This window comes from Medicago truncatula, chromosome 8, assembly GCF_003473485.1.
Source record: "Medicago truncatula cultivar Jemalong A17 chromosome 8, MtrunA17r5.0-ANR, whole genome shotgun sequence".
Taxonomy (NCBI): Eukaryota; Viridiplantae; Streptophyta; class Magnoliopsida; order Fabales; family Fabaceae; genus Medicago; species Medicago truncatula.
The window spans coordinates 13,490,070-13,504,727 of record NC_053049.1 but is presented as its reverse complement, the minus strand read 5'-3'; the positions used below and the strand labels follow the sequence as shown (position 1 = coordinate 13,504,727).

Below are 14,658 nucleotides of genomic sequence, written 5' to 3'. Positions count from 1 at the left end.
TGAACATCTTAATATTGTACCTCCAGAGTGTGCAAATCCAAGAAGCAAATTGCCGGTGTTGGAACATTTATGATGTTGCTTTCGTGAGTTTCTTCTGATTCTGAACGAATATCAATGGCAGTTTCCTTACTTGACTGCAAATTCCCACCATTGGCTCTACCATTTTGTAGAGGATTAATCCCAATCAAAGCATTCCTCCCATCGTGCGAAGTTTCCATGCAACTAATGCTGGTAGAGATTGACAATTCTGTTTTAGCAATCAGAACACCATTAAGAGTAAAGGTACTGAGAGTATGCTGCAACTCATTCCAAGTCATGATAACCCCTTCAGAGGAAAGGCAAACAGAATGGGCCACCACACCATCAAGCCTTCGAAATAAACGTCCCGTTCTTATAGAGTGAAAAAGAACATCTGATGTTTCGGAGCAGGAAACTACTATTCCAAGATCTGAGCTGACACAACAACTGAGTATTTCACTTTGGTGCCCCTGAAGTACCTGTATTGGACCCTCAATACGACGTCTACGATTCTTTTCTATCAAATGAGATGAAGAGTTATTTCTAGATGACGGAGTGCCAGGCCCAGTGGAAGATTCTGATATGAAACTTGAGTTAGATGGTAGTTCTTTATGAAATCTCCAGAGTAATATTGTTGTATCTCGGGATCCTGACACCAGGTAGTTACTATCGGATGAAAGGCCAACGCAAGTTACTGGAGCACAGTGTGCATGGGCTGTTTCCAAGGTTACGGCTCCATCAGAGGATATCACCTTAATACTATTATCCGCATGCCCACCTAATCAGAAGTCAAATTTTCAGGTTAGAAACAAAATACCTAGCCAGTGCAATACACAAATACAGTAAATTTAGTGCATGTTTCTTATGCCGTCTATAAGCTGAAAGTAAGAAAGCATAATCCACTAAAACAGATTATTAAGTTCCACTCACAAACGAAAAATCAACTTTTCCAAAATGGCTTCATAATTGAAATGTCTATTTAAAGATCTGGCTAAAATAAATATACAGGATGCTGCAATGATTGCTTAATTTGTTTTGCTGATGCTTCAATAAATCGGTATTTTTCTGTGTATCTTTAGGAATTACGATAGGATTTCATTCCTATTTAGATCATATCTCTCATGTATATCAACCTTTTCAATATTACGACATATATTCATATTCAATATCCTGCAAATACTCAAAGAGGTCTGAACTGTTTAAATTTAATTTTTTATATCAAAAAAGGTGAAACTGTATAGATGCAATGTTACATGAAATTTTCCTGGCTTGTCTTAACTTACCAGTAATAATTTCTTGGTCACAAGTTATTGAGATGATAGCTTGGCTTCTAATTCCTGAAACACCAAATGCCAATGCTTGAGGGTATTGCCATTCTTCACCAGTCCCCGTAGGCCCTTTGAACATGCGCCTTAGTGGTCCGCCGCCAGAGCCTGATGCTGCTTTTCCACGTTGAAAGAGGAATGGAGTACCATGGCCATCAGGTGTATTGGGTTGCCACTTGTGTTGTGCAACATGAGCTGCTGGTGCATTTGAATCAACAACCACAATCATATCTGAAGATGCTTGAATAGCAGCCGCAGGGAGATTGCAGTATTCAGGAGACGGGACAACATATGGTTTGACGACTTTTGGGTTGCGGAATATTGTCTTGACATGCAAAGAGATATATACATTGTCATCATAATTACATGCACTCATTATCAAATGTTTAGGAAACATAGAAGGGCATTTCAAAAACACTTCATCAGCACAATGGTTTTGGACAAATCTTGAAACATAACTATTTATCGAGGCGTGAAAGTGGAATTTGATCCGAAATCCCAATCCTTGCAAAACTGAAGTGGACTTATTCCCAAAAGAAAACTAATTACTTGGTATATCAAGTTATCAGAGTCATTCAAGGTATTACTCAAAAAAAGTTCATTTTAATGACTTTCCATTTTATTAAAATGATTCCCTTGTAACATTAAGACGGTCGTCATTCATGAAAAATTTAGAACGATACAAATTTTATTATTAAATTAGAAATAAAAAATAAAGCAAAGAGGAAATAAGAAACTAATTCATTTTGTTTTTCCTTGTATGTTTCGTCATGCTAATTTGATTAATATTATGCATTTTTAATTTATATTTATTAAACCCATAAAATAAATATTGGTTAGAAAGCTAATTGCTAAAATGAATTGGACATTTCAAATTTAGACGTATAAAATAGCTTAATCACTTAAATAGACAAACTAAAAAAGGATATGTAATCAGAATTACAATCAATTAAAAATGTATACAAATATGCAAAAGGAGTACTTATATTCTTGTCCTTAAGTTAGTATTTGAAAGAATCTCTTATTATATTGCAACAATATTTCCAAAAAAAAATGTCTTCAAATAATATGTGGAGTAATAATATGTGAAGTTAGGGAAGGTAGATACCCATTCCAATAGCATTTATTTTGAAACATTGTATTTTATACACATGAACACATTCAAAATTAGTGTAAACCCCCATTTTTTTTTTGTTTGGAAAAAGTGTAAACCCGTTTATAGTCCACCAAAGATACATCATCAATTTTCTGCTATTTAGAAATAGTATGTTTTCAAACAAGATCGTGGTTTGCAATGCTAAAAAAGTTAAACAAATAAAGAATTTTCAAAAGACTGATGCTTGCTTATGTTAAAAACACAAGGATAAGAAGCAAGTGAAGCCTACTTAAGAAGCTAGTGTCAAACTAATCCGGAAAATAATTACCTGTAAGTGCAGAACTTCATTTAACGGCATCTTCTTCATGTGAGGAACAGTCAGAAGTTGTGACGGTGTTTGTCCAAAATAAGCAATCTGATCTTGTGTAGCCCGCTGTTGCACCTTTACTTGTCACGCATGTAAGAAAGTAAGAAGTTGAAAAAAAGGTAAGATATAGAGAAATATCACACACCACAAAACACGCAAGAAAAGCAACCAATCTAGCAAGGGGTGACCGGTTTATTTTTGCCTAATTGAAATAAAATATATATTTTTGGTAGATAAAGTGTAAGACTGCAGTGAAAAGAGATTGAGATAAGCTTGGAGTCTCAGACACAGCAACTGAAAAGAAAAAAGCAAAGCACGCAAAGAAAATGAGAATTATTCAATCCCCATGTCTGTGAAGATGACTTCCTCAAAGCAACCACGTGCTAGACACCAGAATAATCCCAAGTGCAAAACAACCTTGACTAGCAAATTTATGGACATAAATTTCCATAGAAATGGGAGTTTTGATCAGAAGACATTAAATCCTAAATTTAAAATAGATTACAACTGCCTAGTTTTTCAATTGAGATTCTAGAATAATTTAGTTCAACTTTTGGAGAAAAAAAACCTAAACCCCACATTGAAAAGAGATAAAGCCTGAAAAAGTTTATAAAGAGCAACCTCACCTTACAGACATGTTTTGTAAAGATGAGTTAGGTCCAATTTAAAACCTAACAAGGTATCAAAGCCAAAAGGTTTGGACCACCCGTGATAGTATCTACGCACCAAGCCCAATAATGTTTGGCGTGAGACAGTTTATTGGAAACAAAAAAAATAGTCTCACATTGAAAAGAGATAAGGTTTGTATTAGGTCTAATTCAAAACCTAATACAATCCTAACATTGCAAAATGAATTTTAATACCAAAGAAGTGGAGTTTGAAGGATTTTTTCTTTTCCCTAAAAAGCAAAGATTTTTTTATCTCATCCTTTCCACATCTGTCTCAGTTTTTCTGCAACTTGCATTTAGGGATAACTTCTGGTAAAAGCACTACTGTGTTTATAAATCTTAAGATGGTTAATGGAGCCTACATTATATTAGACTTTTTAAGTTACTTTTTAAGATGCACTGATGCACTAATGATACCTAGCTCCATTGTGTAAAAACACAGATTCTCTCATAGACCTTCGCTATCTTCTCACTACTAAAAAAACAAAAATTAGTGAGGGAAAACATGAAATCCCTCTCTAATTCTGTCACTAAATTTTGCGACTAAGGAATTTGTGAGGAATTTCATTTTTTCCGTCACTAATTTACCTCGCTAATTTTGCTTTTGCTAGTAGTGTCTTTCTCCACCCATAACGTGTGATACAAAATACTAGAATTAGCATACATTTCAATCCATTAGCCAAAGAATTTAATTCACATAACTTCTGTAAAATATTCTTATTTTATGACCATTTCTCTATCTTTGGGAGTTGGGATTGTGTGTGACTCAAGCAACCAATTGAATTGAAAATATGTAGAAGAAAATGGGACATACCGGGTCTGAAATTTTATCAATATCCACTGTCCTTTCATATGTAATATAAAAGAAAACATTATCTGCTTCAATAGCCTCTTTTCCCTGTTGCTTATACCTGTAGGGTCCAAGTCATTAATACAATCAGGTGTAAATTGTTATGGAACAATCATAAAGTGAAAATTTGAAAAGGAATGTTATACATCTCTTATTGATAGTACAAAAAAAAAAATCATGAATGAACAAGACGAAGCCTTGAAGCCGGTGAAAGGTTGCACAACACCAAATGCAGTGGGAGGAGATACTGAGAAGTAGGAAAAACCTACCCAAATATGAGGTCAATCCACTCATGCAAATGAGCAGATACATACTCACTCTCCAGAGCCATCCTGTGCTTATGCACAAAATCAACTGGATTCTCAGCCCAAGCAGGAAGTCTTACAGAATCTGGTAATGCAGAAGTAAATAACAAAAGAGTTACAATATACGTGTGAAATGCCTTCTGAAAAAACTATCCGTGGAAAACCTTAATGAGCATACCAAGCTTTTCCCCCAACTGTGTTGTTCCAAAATCAATTGAATTTTCATTTGTGAGGACCTCAGGAAGGTAAAATAGCTCAGGAACCTAATATGTTGAGATTGTAAAATGAAAAGAAAAAAAACCCTCTTAAGATGTTTCAATAAAAATATAATAATCATATAAGATATATGTTATAAACAAATTTCAAGTCCATTGATGCTTAAACTTATAAAAAGATACATAATTTTTTATTAGAGATAATGTAATACGTTAATAAAACATTGTATAGTATTATGTAATTACAGTACTTATTATAACTGCAAAGCTTTATATTTGTGTTAGTCTTCTTTATAATATACTTCTGATATGTAATTTAGACAGATATATCCATGTCTCTCATTCTCTATTATCTCGTTTTGATATCTAGAGCCTGACAAAAGGCAACTCTAATCATGAATACCTGGTTGACCCACTATCCATCATGTAAGACCTTTATTTCAAAACCCCTGTTCAATGTCTAGTTAACAATCTTCACCACTGTCCAATTCATCAAGATCGGGCAAATTAGTGACTGTGTGTGTTGACTTTGTTTGACAAGCCCTTCCATTGTTTGCATGGTAGTGAATTGTCCTCACATCATACATGCCCAATTAGGACATCCAATTCTCGGTAAAGTCCACATTATTGATTATTGTAATGAGTGCCTGGTATAGGATATGGATTGACTTGGGGAGGTGTTGGCGATGCGGCTTGGGCTAGTGTGAGCCATCGAGAACTGTTAGTGTTCTAGACTCACTACAGTTGGTCCTAATGAAGACGAGGAAGGGGTGTAGGATGAAGAACAAGTGTTTGAATCAAGTGTTGAACAAGATAATATTGATGTTGTAATTCGTAAAACTTGGAAGTGAAGATGAAGCAACATGATTGACTATATTTAAGGAATCACTTGCTATTTTGAATACTTTTAGAACTGAAATTAATAGGTCCCCGTGAGCTTAGCTCAGTTGGTAGGGACAATGCATAATTTATGCAGGGGCAGGGGTTCGAACCCCTGACACCCCACTTCTCCACATTTAAAATGTGTGTGCTCCAGCCACTAGGCTACTTGACCAAAAAAAATAAATAAGAACTGAAATTAATAGTGAAGTTATATTGGATTTTGATTTTGAATGTTAGTGACAAATGATAAAGCTTAATTATAATTATTAACTATAACCACCCCTTTAATTTTGTTTATTTTGCTATTTTTTAGCATTTATGTATACTATTGGCATTTATGTTTAGTTTCTATGATGTTTTTCTATTATCTAAAGAGTATCTACTCAGTATTTTAAGTATTAATCAATGATTTTGTAGAAGAATTTAACAATACCAATTCCTTCACATCACTCATGTCTTCAAGAACTCCATTCCAAGTAGCAGAAATATCAGAAAACATCCGATCTGCGTGATCAAATTTTCCACCTTGTAGTTTGATTTCCAGAGTAGTGAATGGTTCAACCCTAACAAGATAATACAAAACCTGTAAAGGAAAAGAATAATCATTAACTATTCCAAATTTAGCAACATAAACACAATCATATAACATGACACCATTTACACATGGGCAATCGCTTCTATTGCAATTTGAGAAAAACAAAAAATATCACATATTATAAAAGACAGATGAAGTTATGGTATTTTAGATAAAAAGAGGAGAGAGAGAAAAAAAGACTTTAAAATATGGTTATGATTAATGATTTGAGGATACCAAACAATTAAGCACTGACCCTATTTATTGGGAATGGGGATACAAGACTCATAATCTTAATTGAATAGAAAAACAAATCATGAAAATAACCAATCATGATCATTGACCTCTAGGTTTCTGGTCTTCCTCTGCCTCTAGCAATTAGACTACCCTCCGCACATGCACAAACCACCTTAGTCGAGAATCAACCATCTTTTCTAAAATAGGTGCTACTACCGCAACTCTCTCTCTCTCTGACTCTCTCAAATGCTATCATACCTAACTGTATCCAATCTAGTATTTTCGCACATCTATATTGCATTCTCATCTTTGGTACACTGACACAATAAACTTACTCTCGTATTGGCATTTTACAACCCAACATGTCATCCCATACAACATTGTTGGTCTTACTGTTGTACGATAAAACCTTCCCTTAAACGTGAGTGGTACCTTTATATAATATATAATCCCCGAGCCTATCCTCCATTTCATCCACCCGACTTGAATTTGATGGTTTACATATCCCTCAATATCTTGCCAAAGATATTTAAATCGTGTAACTAGGTGTGCTTCGCCTTTTGCTAAACTTACATTTCATATTCTTTATCTTATTTTTACTCAAACGAAAGTCATATGCTTCTAAAGCTTGCCTCCAATATCTAACCTCCCTTTTGTTTCCTCTCTCGTCTCTCCATGTAGGGTAAAATGAGAGGTGCTTAAAGTTGGCCCTTGGTAGAATCCTACAGTTCTTGGAAAATCCTTTGTTGCTCCACCTTCAGTTTGAAAACTAGTCATGGCCCCTTCATACATATCCTGGATAGCTCGAAAATAGACAATCTCAACCTCTTTATTTTCTAGGGCTTTCTACAAAATCTCTCTTGGCTAACAATCGTACACGCCAAATCAATGAAAGACCATGTGTAGATCTTTTTTATCCCTCTGATACTGGTCTGTCACACATCATAGCAAGTACAAGTAAGCCACCCAAGAAAAAACTTCATACAAATCAAAGCTTTTGGAGAGCACATATTTGATGAATTAAAACAAAAACGCAAACACTCAACATCAATAGTCTTCATGCGTCATTGTCTAGAATGCTAATAAACTTACGATAATAAAGAAAACAATCAAGAAAAATCTTCGTACAAATCAAGCCTTCTGGAGAGCACTGATTTAATAAATAAATTGATGAAGTAAAAAAAAATAATTGAAACACTTCAACATTAATTTTCCTCATGCATCATTGTCTAGAATGCTAACGAAGTACAATAATAAAGAAAATTCCAAGTTATTTTTTGGGAAAGAAAAAAGAGGGCAAACCCACTGTTCCTGCACTTGAGTAGTGTGACCCATAATGGAATTTGGGGATAATAGGATCGTCGAAGCTATTGTATCTCTCTTGAAACTTTTTCAGGCGATCTGGGTTTAGTGCACCAACCGGCTGCATAATATCAAAAGCATTAATTGATTGAAGAACATATAACTATTTTCCTATGAACTGATTAAAGCAACATTGACAGTAACCTTAGAAAGATCCCTGTAAGAAGAAGGATTAGAAAGATCCAAGCTCTCTGAACTGTAATCAGAAAGAATCCAAGGGAAAACTGGATACTGCAAAAAAGAAATAATATTGATAAAGTAAATAATATGAACATAGGTTTGAAGAGTTTAAATTTTAATGAAAGAAAGCAATATATTAAGAAAGACTACCTGTGTTATATCATTATAACTACGTCCAGCCAGTGTATTGAGTTGCATTAAATACTCAAAATTACTGATCTGCACAACAGCATCATAAAATCTATGTACATAAGCCACAAGTATTTAAATTATATTAGAACCTGAGTGTGTGATTGGCTAAATGTTAGAAAATATTATGTCAAAAACACGTTCAAGACGATCAATTATGAAAAATAGATTATGTTTAGAAATGTTGATTCAGTGACACTTTCGAGATATAGTTTTAGATTGTATTAAAAGTCACATTATGCATTCAATTGCAAAACGAGATATGGAATGATTGAAAATGTTGTTTTGTTGAGGTAAAACAAATTATCTTTAAATAATTTTGAAATAATATAAAATAATATTCTAACATTTATATTGTAGCATTCACGGGAAGAAAAAAAAAAAAAGCTGTTTTGATAAGAAAAATTATTAAAACTGAACATATAATTAAGCAAACCAAACATAAAATAATATCTTTGGAAGAGTTAAGACACACTTCTTACCTCCCACCTAGCCCAGCGCTCCATAAGCTGAGTTCTTTTTAAAAGTTGTTCAGGCTTCTAAAAAAATAAATTATCGTTATCTTATGTACAAATGAAGAAAAATTTCAAATTTGCTGAAAAGATGATACCTGTGTTGCTAAATATATATTGTTTAAATGAGGTGGTCGTGCATGAACAATTGCTCGATATGCATTTCTCCGCCCCGCACTACTCTGAAGAGGAAATTTTGGTATTGGAAATAAGTATTAGAATTTATGTATCCAAAACTTAACAACCATAGGTCAAATAATTAAAATTTTACAATTTCAAATCCAAGAAAAATGTATTTCTCAAAACTAAAAATAAAGTAGCAAAATTTAAAAGTAATACCCCAAAGTCAAAGAAGAAGTTCATACGGTCCACCATAAATAGCTCAAGTGCACTTCTTCTAAGAAGATATCTGTAACAGGAACCAATTACTAGCAAACAACAGAAAACGTTTTAATTTTTTCAAATATACACTCTGTATGGACAATAGGCACAAGGAAAATGCTTGTTTTTATGAAATATAATAGAAAGAAAATCCAGAAAGAATGTGATTGGTTGATTACATCAATGTTATCCTTGTTTTCCTCCGAATGGCAGATTTAGTGCATGTTGAGCCTTTTATGGCCTTACTTATTTCTTACATTTCATGACATAAATGGTTCGTAACAAATAGCATCTCTATAAGCACAATAACAGAAACTATCAAGCAGAAAACCTAATGCAACTAAGCATATTCACAGAAGCAACTTCTAGAGAAGGAAATTGTTAGGATTCCTAGAACAGCAAGACAGGTGTAAATAACAGTAATATAAAATCTTATAGGGATACTCTAATATAATATCAACTATCAAGACTATTATAAGACATTTTCTTAGATTCTAACAAACCTTAAGGCGTAAATCTTCTTAATAAAAGCATAAACATAACTCAAGACATAAATCTTAACACGCCTCAATGACCTTTTAAATTTACTCAAGAGTTTATAGAGATGATCTATATAATATAAAATTTCAATCCAACAACAGTTTAGCAAAATGTATATTCGGTTAAAAGTATTGAGCAGTGTAACACTACCCAAGTCCAAGTGTTACACCGGTGTAATTTGATTCTTCCTCTCTCTTCCTCCCGCCCTTTCTTTACACACACACACACATAAATAAAAATAAAATTTGAACATTTTTTTTTTTTATAATCCAAATGATTAGAAGTATAATAGATGAATAAATCATTAATAACTAACCAGATGAACTCACCTCCGGCTATAAACTTGATGAAGTGATGACATCAACCAGCTACGATCCTTTCTTTGGTTCCCAACCGCAGAATCGAAATTCAAACCTTCCACAGTAGTGCTGGTCTCATTGTTATCAACTATAAAATTTATCCTCCTACTGGTTACCTACAATTAGACAATAGTGATAGTGATTCACTGTAATGCAATTGCAATGCTTAAGCAAGCAAACAATTTCAAATTTTTTATGCATCTTTTCCAAGATGAAAATCCTAGCAAATCTGTAACTCAAAGCTTTAAGGACCTCCAACAAATTTCCATGTATTTTTGTTCTAGGAAGCAACCAAAAACTACACAAATCATGAGTAGAAGAAGAAAGAGTAACCAGAACTCTTGTATCATTGTCTAGAGAATTTACAAACAAAAAATTAATTTGATTGTTTTACCCATGTCTGTTGGAAGTTTACTGATGACATTTTACAGGATTGTAGGTTGAATAAGGCCATTTTTATAGGCTTAAATATACATAGACTTGAATAGTCTTATGCTGCATCAAAATAAGCATAGAACCTTTAAAATTGTGGGATAAAATTTAAAAAATGACTAAAATGTTTGATATTTTTCAATTTAAACTAAATTGCTATTTCACATATTTGAGGGACTAAATTGACCGGCCCTTGAAATTTCAACGAATAAAATGCCTATTTACTCATTTGGTTTGTGTAGAATTCTAACAAACAACAAAATATATGACAGTGTGCAAGTTATACCACAGTTTCTCCATTTGGTTTTAAGGTATCTCATATTCTAAAGCCATCTACGACACAAAACTTGATATGGGATAATCTGATGGATTTATTATGATATTGGGCAGCCTTGCTACATTGGTGTTCTGTTTAACTTTCGGGTATTATTATGCAATGTTCCATACAAAAAAGAGAGGTCTATAAGCCAATATTCAAGTCTGTTTAGTCCCTCAAACATTTAAAGGACTAAAATGTTTGATATTTTCCATGCAATTTACTTTAAATTTATCATTTAAAGGACTAAAGTCTGTTATATATAAGAAATATCATCAAGACTGTTTCAAATTTACTTTAAATTTGATTATCAACTTACTTGGAAGGTTCCTTGTAAAACCCGAAGTGGCTGGACCATTGATGACGGTAGCTCAAGAACAATTTTTTCATCAGGCTCACTCGGAATACTCCCAGGTGCAAAGGCTGAAGAATTCTGAACAACACCTTTATGACTTTGAAGTTGAGTAGCATTGGATTCTAAAGACATTTCTACAGTTTCTTCAGCAGCATCAGATAATCTAGGCTGATTCTCTGCAATATTATTGACCTTAGCATCCATATTCTCAGTTTCCACCTTTTTTTTCTCTTTATTAATAGTCGCTATTGAGATTGCTTCTACAGACAAAACTGGGGTCCTCTGATAATTCTTATCCCCTGAATAATCCTCATAGTTAGCTGCACAACCTAAATGATCAGATCCTTGGTAATTCCTCTTCATATATCTTCTCATTCGTGAAGAACTTTCCATGAAGTCTAGCTTCCAGAAAACCTGAACATTATAAAGTAATCATCATGGTAACATCATTCATTAAAACAATTATCTAAATAAGATTTTAATATCAGAGAGCATTTGTTGGGCAGATAAAACGTCCTTCAAAAATAGCACGTGAAGGAAAAGAAAACAGAAAAATCAGAGCATCAGCTCAAAAAAGAAGTCAATTTTTTGCAAAACTAAAAGCCCCATAAATAAATGCCAAAATAGAAAACTCATCCTATTTATGAATTTCAGGATTTTGTATACACCAAACAACAGAAATCGATACACATCTTCCTATAGTTTAATATTATATACTAATAAAAGCAAAATTATGTAAATAAAGAGAAGAGAAGCTACAAAGAATGCAAGTTTGGTAAAAGCTTAGGAAGATTATATCAGAGCATACACGGAGCGGGCTGTATAAATTATCTGCAAAAGGCCCAAAAAGACTTCTCATCTCAATTAACTGGTGAATAAGTTTGCACCACGCACGAATTCCAGTACTGATTTGATGCCGTGTTATTGAATCTTCACGAGCACGCCTGTCAACCTGGCAACAAAGAAATACTTAACAACAAACAGTATCTCAATAAAATCCAAAAACCAAAGTATCAATTAGTTAACAAACCTCAGACCGTTGTATATTCCTTGCTGAGGCGAAACTGGCAACAAGAACAGCAATAAATTTATAAGACAGTGCATTAAAATCTTTCTCATATACTGACTGTGTACTAACTGGCTGCAAACACTCTGTCCATGCAACTTCCATTGCTTCAGTAATATTCCACCTCTTAACTCGCTCCATATCACTTTCATTCCTTCGCTGTGCAGATGTAGCCATTGCAACAGCACTAAGGCCTCTTCCAGAACCGATCCGTGAAAATCGCTGCCGATCACGAGCAGCTGCAAAAGCAGCTGCTTTTGTTGCAGCTTTGTTATTTGGTAGGGGTGGTGTTTGCTTGGGAACTTCTGAAGGTTTTTGAAAGCTTGAAAATGTATGAAGCCTAGCATGTTTGCGTTCTATTAATGAAGTATCACGCCTAAGCTGGACATTTGTTGAAGAAGGTGCATGACTTTCACCACCAGAAGTACCAGCTGCAATCATAGCCAATGCCATTGAAGAAGGTGGAGATGCAAAAGCAGCAGCCCATGCAGGAGATATCATAGCAAGAGCAGCCTGTATTGTTGCAGTGACAAGCAAAAAAAACATAAGTATTCTGATTTCATTAGTTAGCATTCAGTGAAACTCCCAGTACTCACAATTGGTAGCAGAAAGTTGTGCAAAAACATGAAAGTAACAACATAGAGAGAAAACCAAACTAGTAGAAGATGAATTCCATCACATTCTAATATGGCAAGAATGAGAACAATACATGCACAAACGCATATAGGCCACATGCCATTATGCATGTATAGTGCATGCACGTATATCGATTTCAGTTTTTAAACATGGAAAAGCACATGCACTATAAATACCTCAACTGGCTGGGTGTCAGCTGCCAGTACATTATCATCCACATTAAGAGGATTGAAACCGTCAGCTGTTGCAAGTTCATGAATTCCAGCCAAAAGGGGTCGCCACTTTCTTAAGACAGCAGCAAATGGTGGTAAAATAGCCTCAAGGTAATTTTTACGTAGAGGCTTTCGGTCTATGCTAACAGCATGGTATACCTGGCCATATATTGTAGTACAGTAATTACGATGGTTGTGCACAAAAGAAAGATAAATGGCAAATGCTATGGATAGCACGACGAGCAAAAGTGGAAGTTTTAGAAGATGAAAAGACTAACCTCGGAATACAGCACACAAGATGCTACCAAGACTCGTTGTCTCTTAGAATCAGAAACTGGCATGTTCAGAACAGGTGCAAGAACACTGTCGAAAACAACAAACAAATAAGACACCAATAAAATTTGATGTATTTATGGTTTTGTTAAGAGTCCCACATTGGAGGAGATAAGGCCTGAAAATGTGGTTATAAGTGGGTGTAACCCTCACCTTACAAGCTGGTTTTGTAAGGATGATTTTAGGCCAAATTTAAAAGGTATAACATGGTATCATGACCAATCTGAGATCCATTGGGCCACCTGCTATCAGTTCACCGCTGTAAGGTCACACTTCAGATGTTCATGAAAGTGTGTTTATAGGTGGGGTAATCATCACCGTACAAGCTCGGTGTGTTAGGATGATTTAGGCCGAATATAAAAACTATAATAGTTTCAAACTCTTTTTTTTAGTTACATTAGTAAGTAAAAAGTTGCATTTAACATATACTAACTGACCAACAGAAAAATGACCAAATGTCAATGTAGCTGTTACTGTATGGAATTTTCCAACTTCGAAGTAAAGATCAAATCTATTCCAAGGGTAATTTATCAATCAAGGGAAAAAATTAGCTTGATGTAAGTCAGATCACGGAGGTTACTTTACCTCCACAGAAGTGCCGAGTATGGTTTCTCTCCTTCAGATACCGCATGCTCAATATTAGTCCTGATCAGCATATTTTCTTCCTTACCATCCTCTTCCCTAATTGATAGAAGAATCATCCGAAGCATGCACAAGAATGGTTGATCACTGTCTAATAACTGGTATAATGCAGTCATTCCACCCATTCCGGTGCCTGACCCTCTACCTATACCAAGACCCCCACCAAGCCCAGAATCATCTAACAACAATGATTGGAGCATTGCCACAGACTTCCTCACCAAAGGAAGCTCAATCCAGATGCCACTGGCATCTTTCTCCAAAGTAGACTTCCAAACATCCCATCCACTCCCACCACCACCAAACGATGCTATATTTGAAGGAAGACCAACACCGTACCACAAACGACTCCTATATTTCCACCCAAGAGCTAAATCCTTAGCGCAGGATCCATATGATACAAAAGCACAAGAAACAGATTCATATGGCTCAGCAGCAGCAGCTGCAGCAAGCTTTTCTATAACTGAAGTAGAGATCTCACCATTTGCATCAGCCATTGAAGAAAGGACCTAAAATATTTTACAGAATAAATTTGACCGATGTAAAAATAAACATACAAAAGACTACGGAGAGAGAAAGAGAGTCATAGGGGATAATAAAGTTATACTG

The 14,658-nt window shown here is 34.6% G+C and overlaps 1 protein-coding gene across 1 annotated transcript in view; it reads right to left on the bottom strand.

Moving 5' to 3' along the window:
• The window catches only part of LOC11445090 (BEACH domain-containing protein C2), a 29,772-nt gene that overhangs the window by 1,829 nt on the left and 13,285 nt on the right, over nt 1–14,658 (bottom strand). Inside the window, exons 10-29 of the mRNA XM_039829703.1 lie at nt 13,996–14,558; nt 13,356–13,440; nt 13,042–13,236; nt 12,194–12,742; nt 11,972–12,115; nt 11,128–11,577; nt 10,031–10,176; nt 9,120–9,189; nt 8,879–8,962; nt 8,751–8,807; nt 8,230–8,298; nt 8,044–8,130; nt 7,844–7,960; nt 6,160–6,309; nt 4,808–4,892; nt 4,594–4,714; nt 4,289–4,385; nt 2,768–2,881; nt 1,302–1,668; nt 21–796 (exon numbers count right to left, since the gene is read on the bottom strand). Of these exons, the coding sequence (XP_039685637.1) occupies nt 21–796; nt 1,302–1,668; nt 2,768–2,881; nt 4,289–4,385; nt 4,594–4,714; nt 4,808–4,892; nt 6,160–6,309; nt 7,844–7,960; nt 8,044–8,130; nt 8,230–8,298; nt 8,751–8,807; nt 8,879–8,962; nt 9,120–9,189; nt 10,031–10,176; nt 11,128–11,577; nt 11,972–12,115; nt 12,194–12,742; nt 13,042–13,236; nt 13,356–13,440; nt 13,996–14,558 (4,326 nt within the window). The remainder of the gene's footprint in view (nt 1–20; nt 797–1,301; nt 1,669–2,767; nt 2,882–4,288; nt 4,386–4,593; nt 4,715–4,807; nt 4,893–6,159; nt 6,310–7,843; nt 7,961–8,043; nt 8,131–8,229; nt 8,299–8,750; nt 8,808–8,878; nt 8,963–9,119; nt 9,190–10,030; nt 10,177–11,127; nt 11,578–11,971; nt 12,116–12,193; nt 12,743–13,041; nt 13,237–13,355; nt 13,441–13,995; nt 14,559–14,658) is intronic.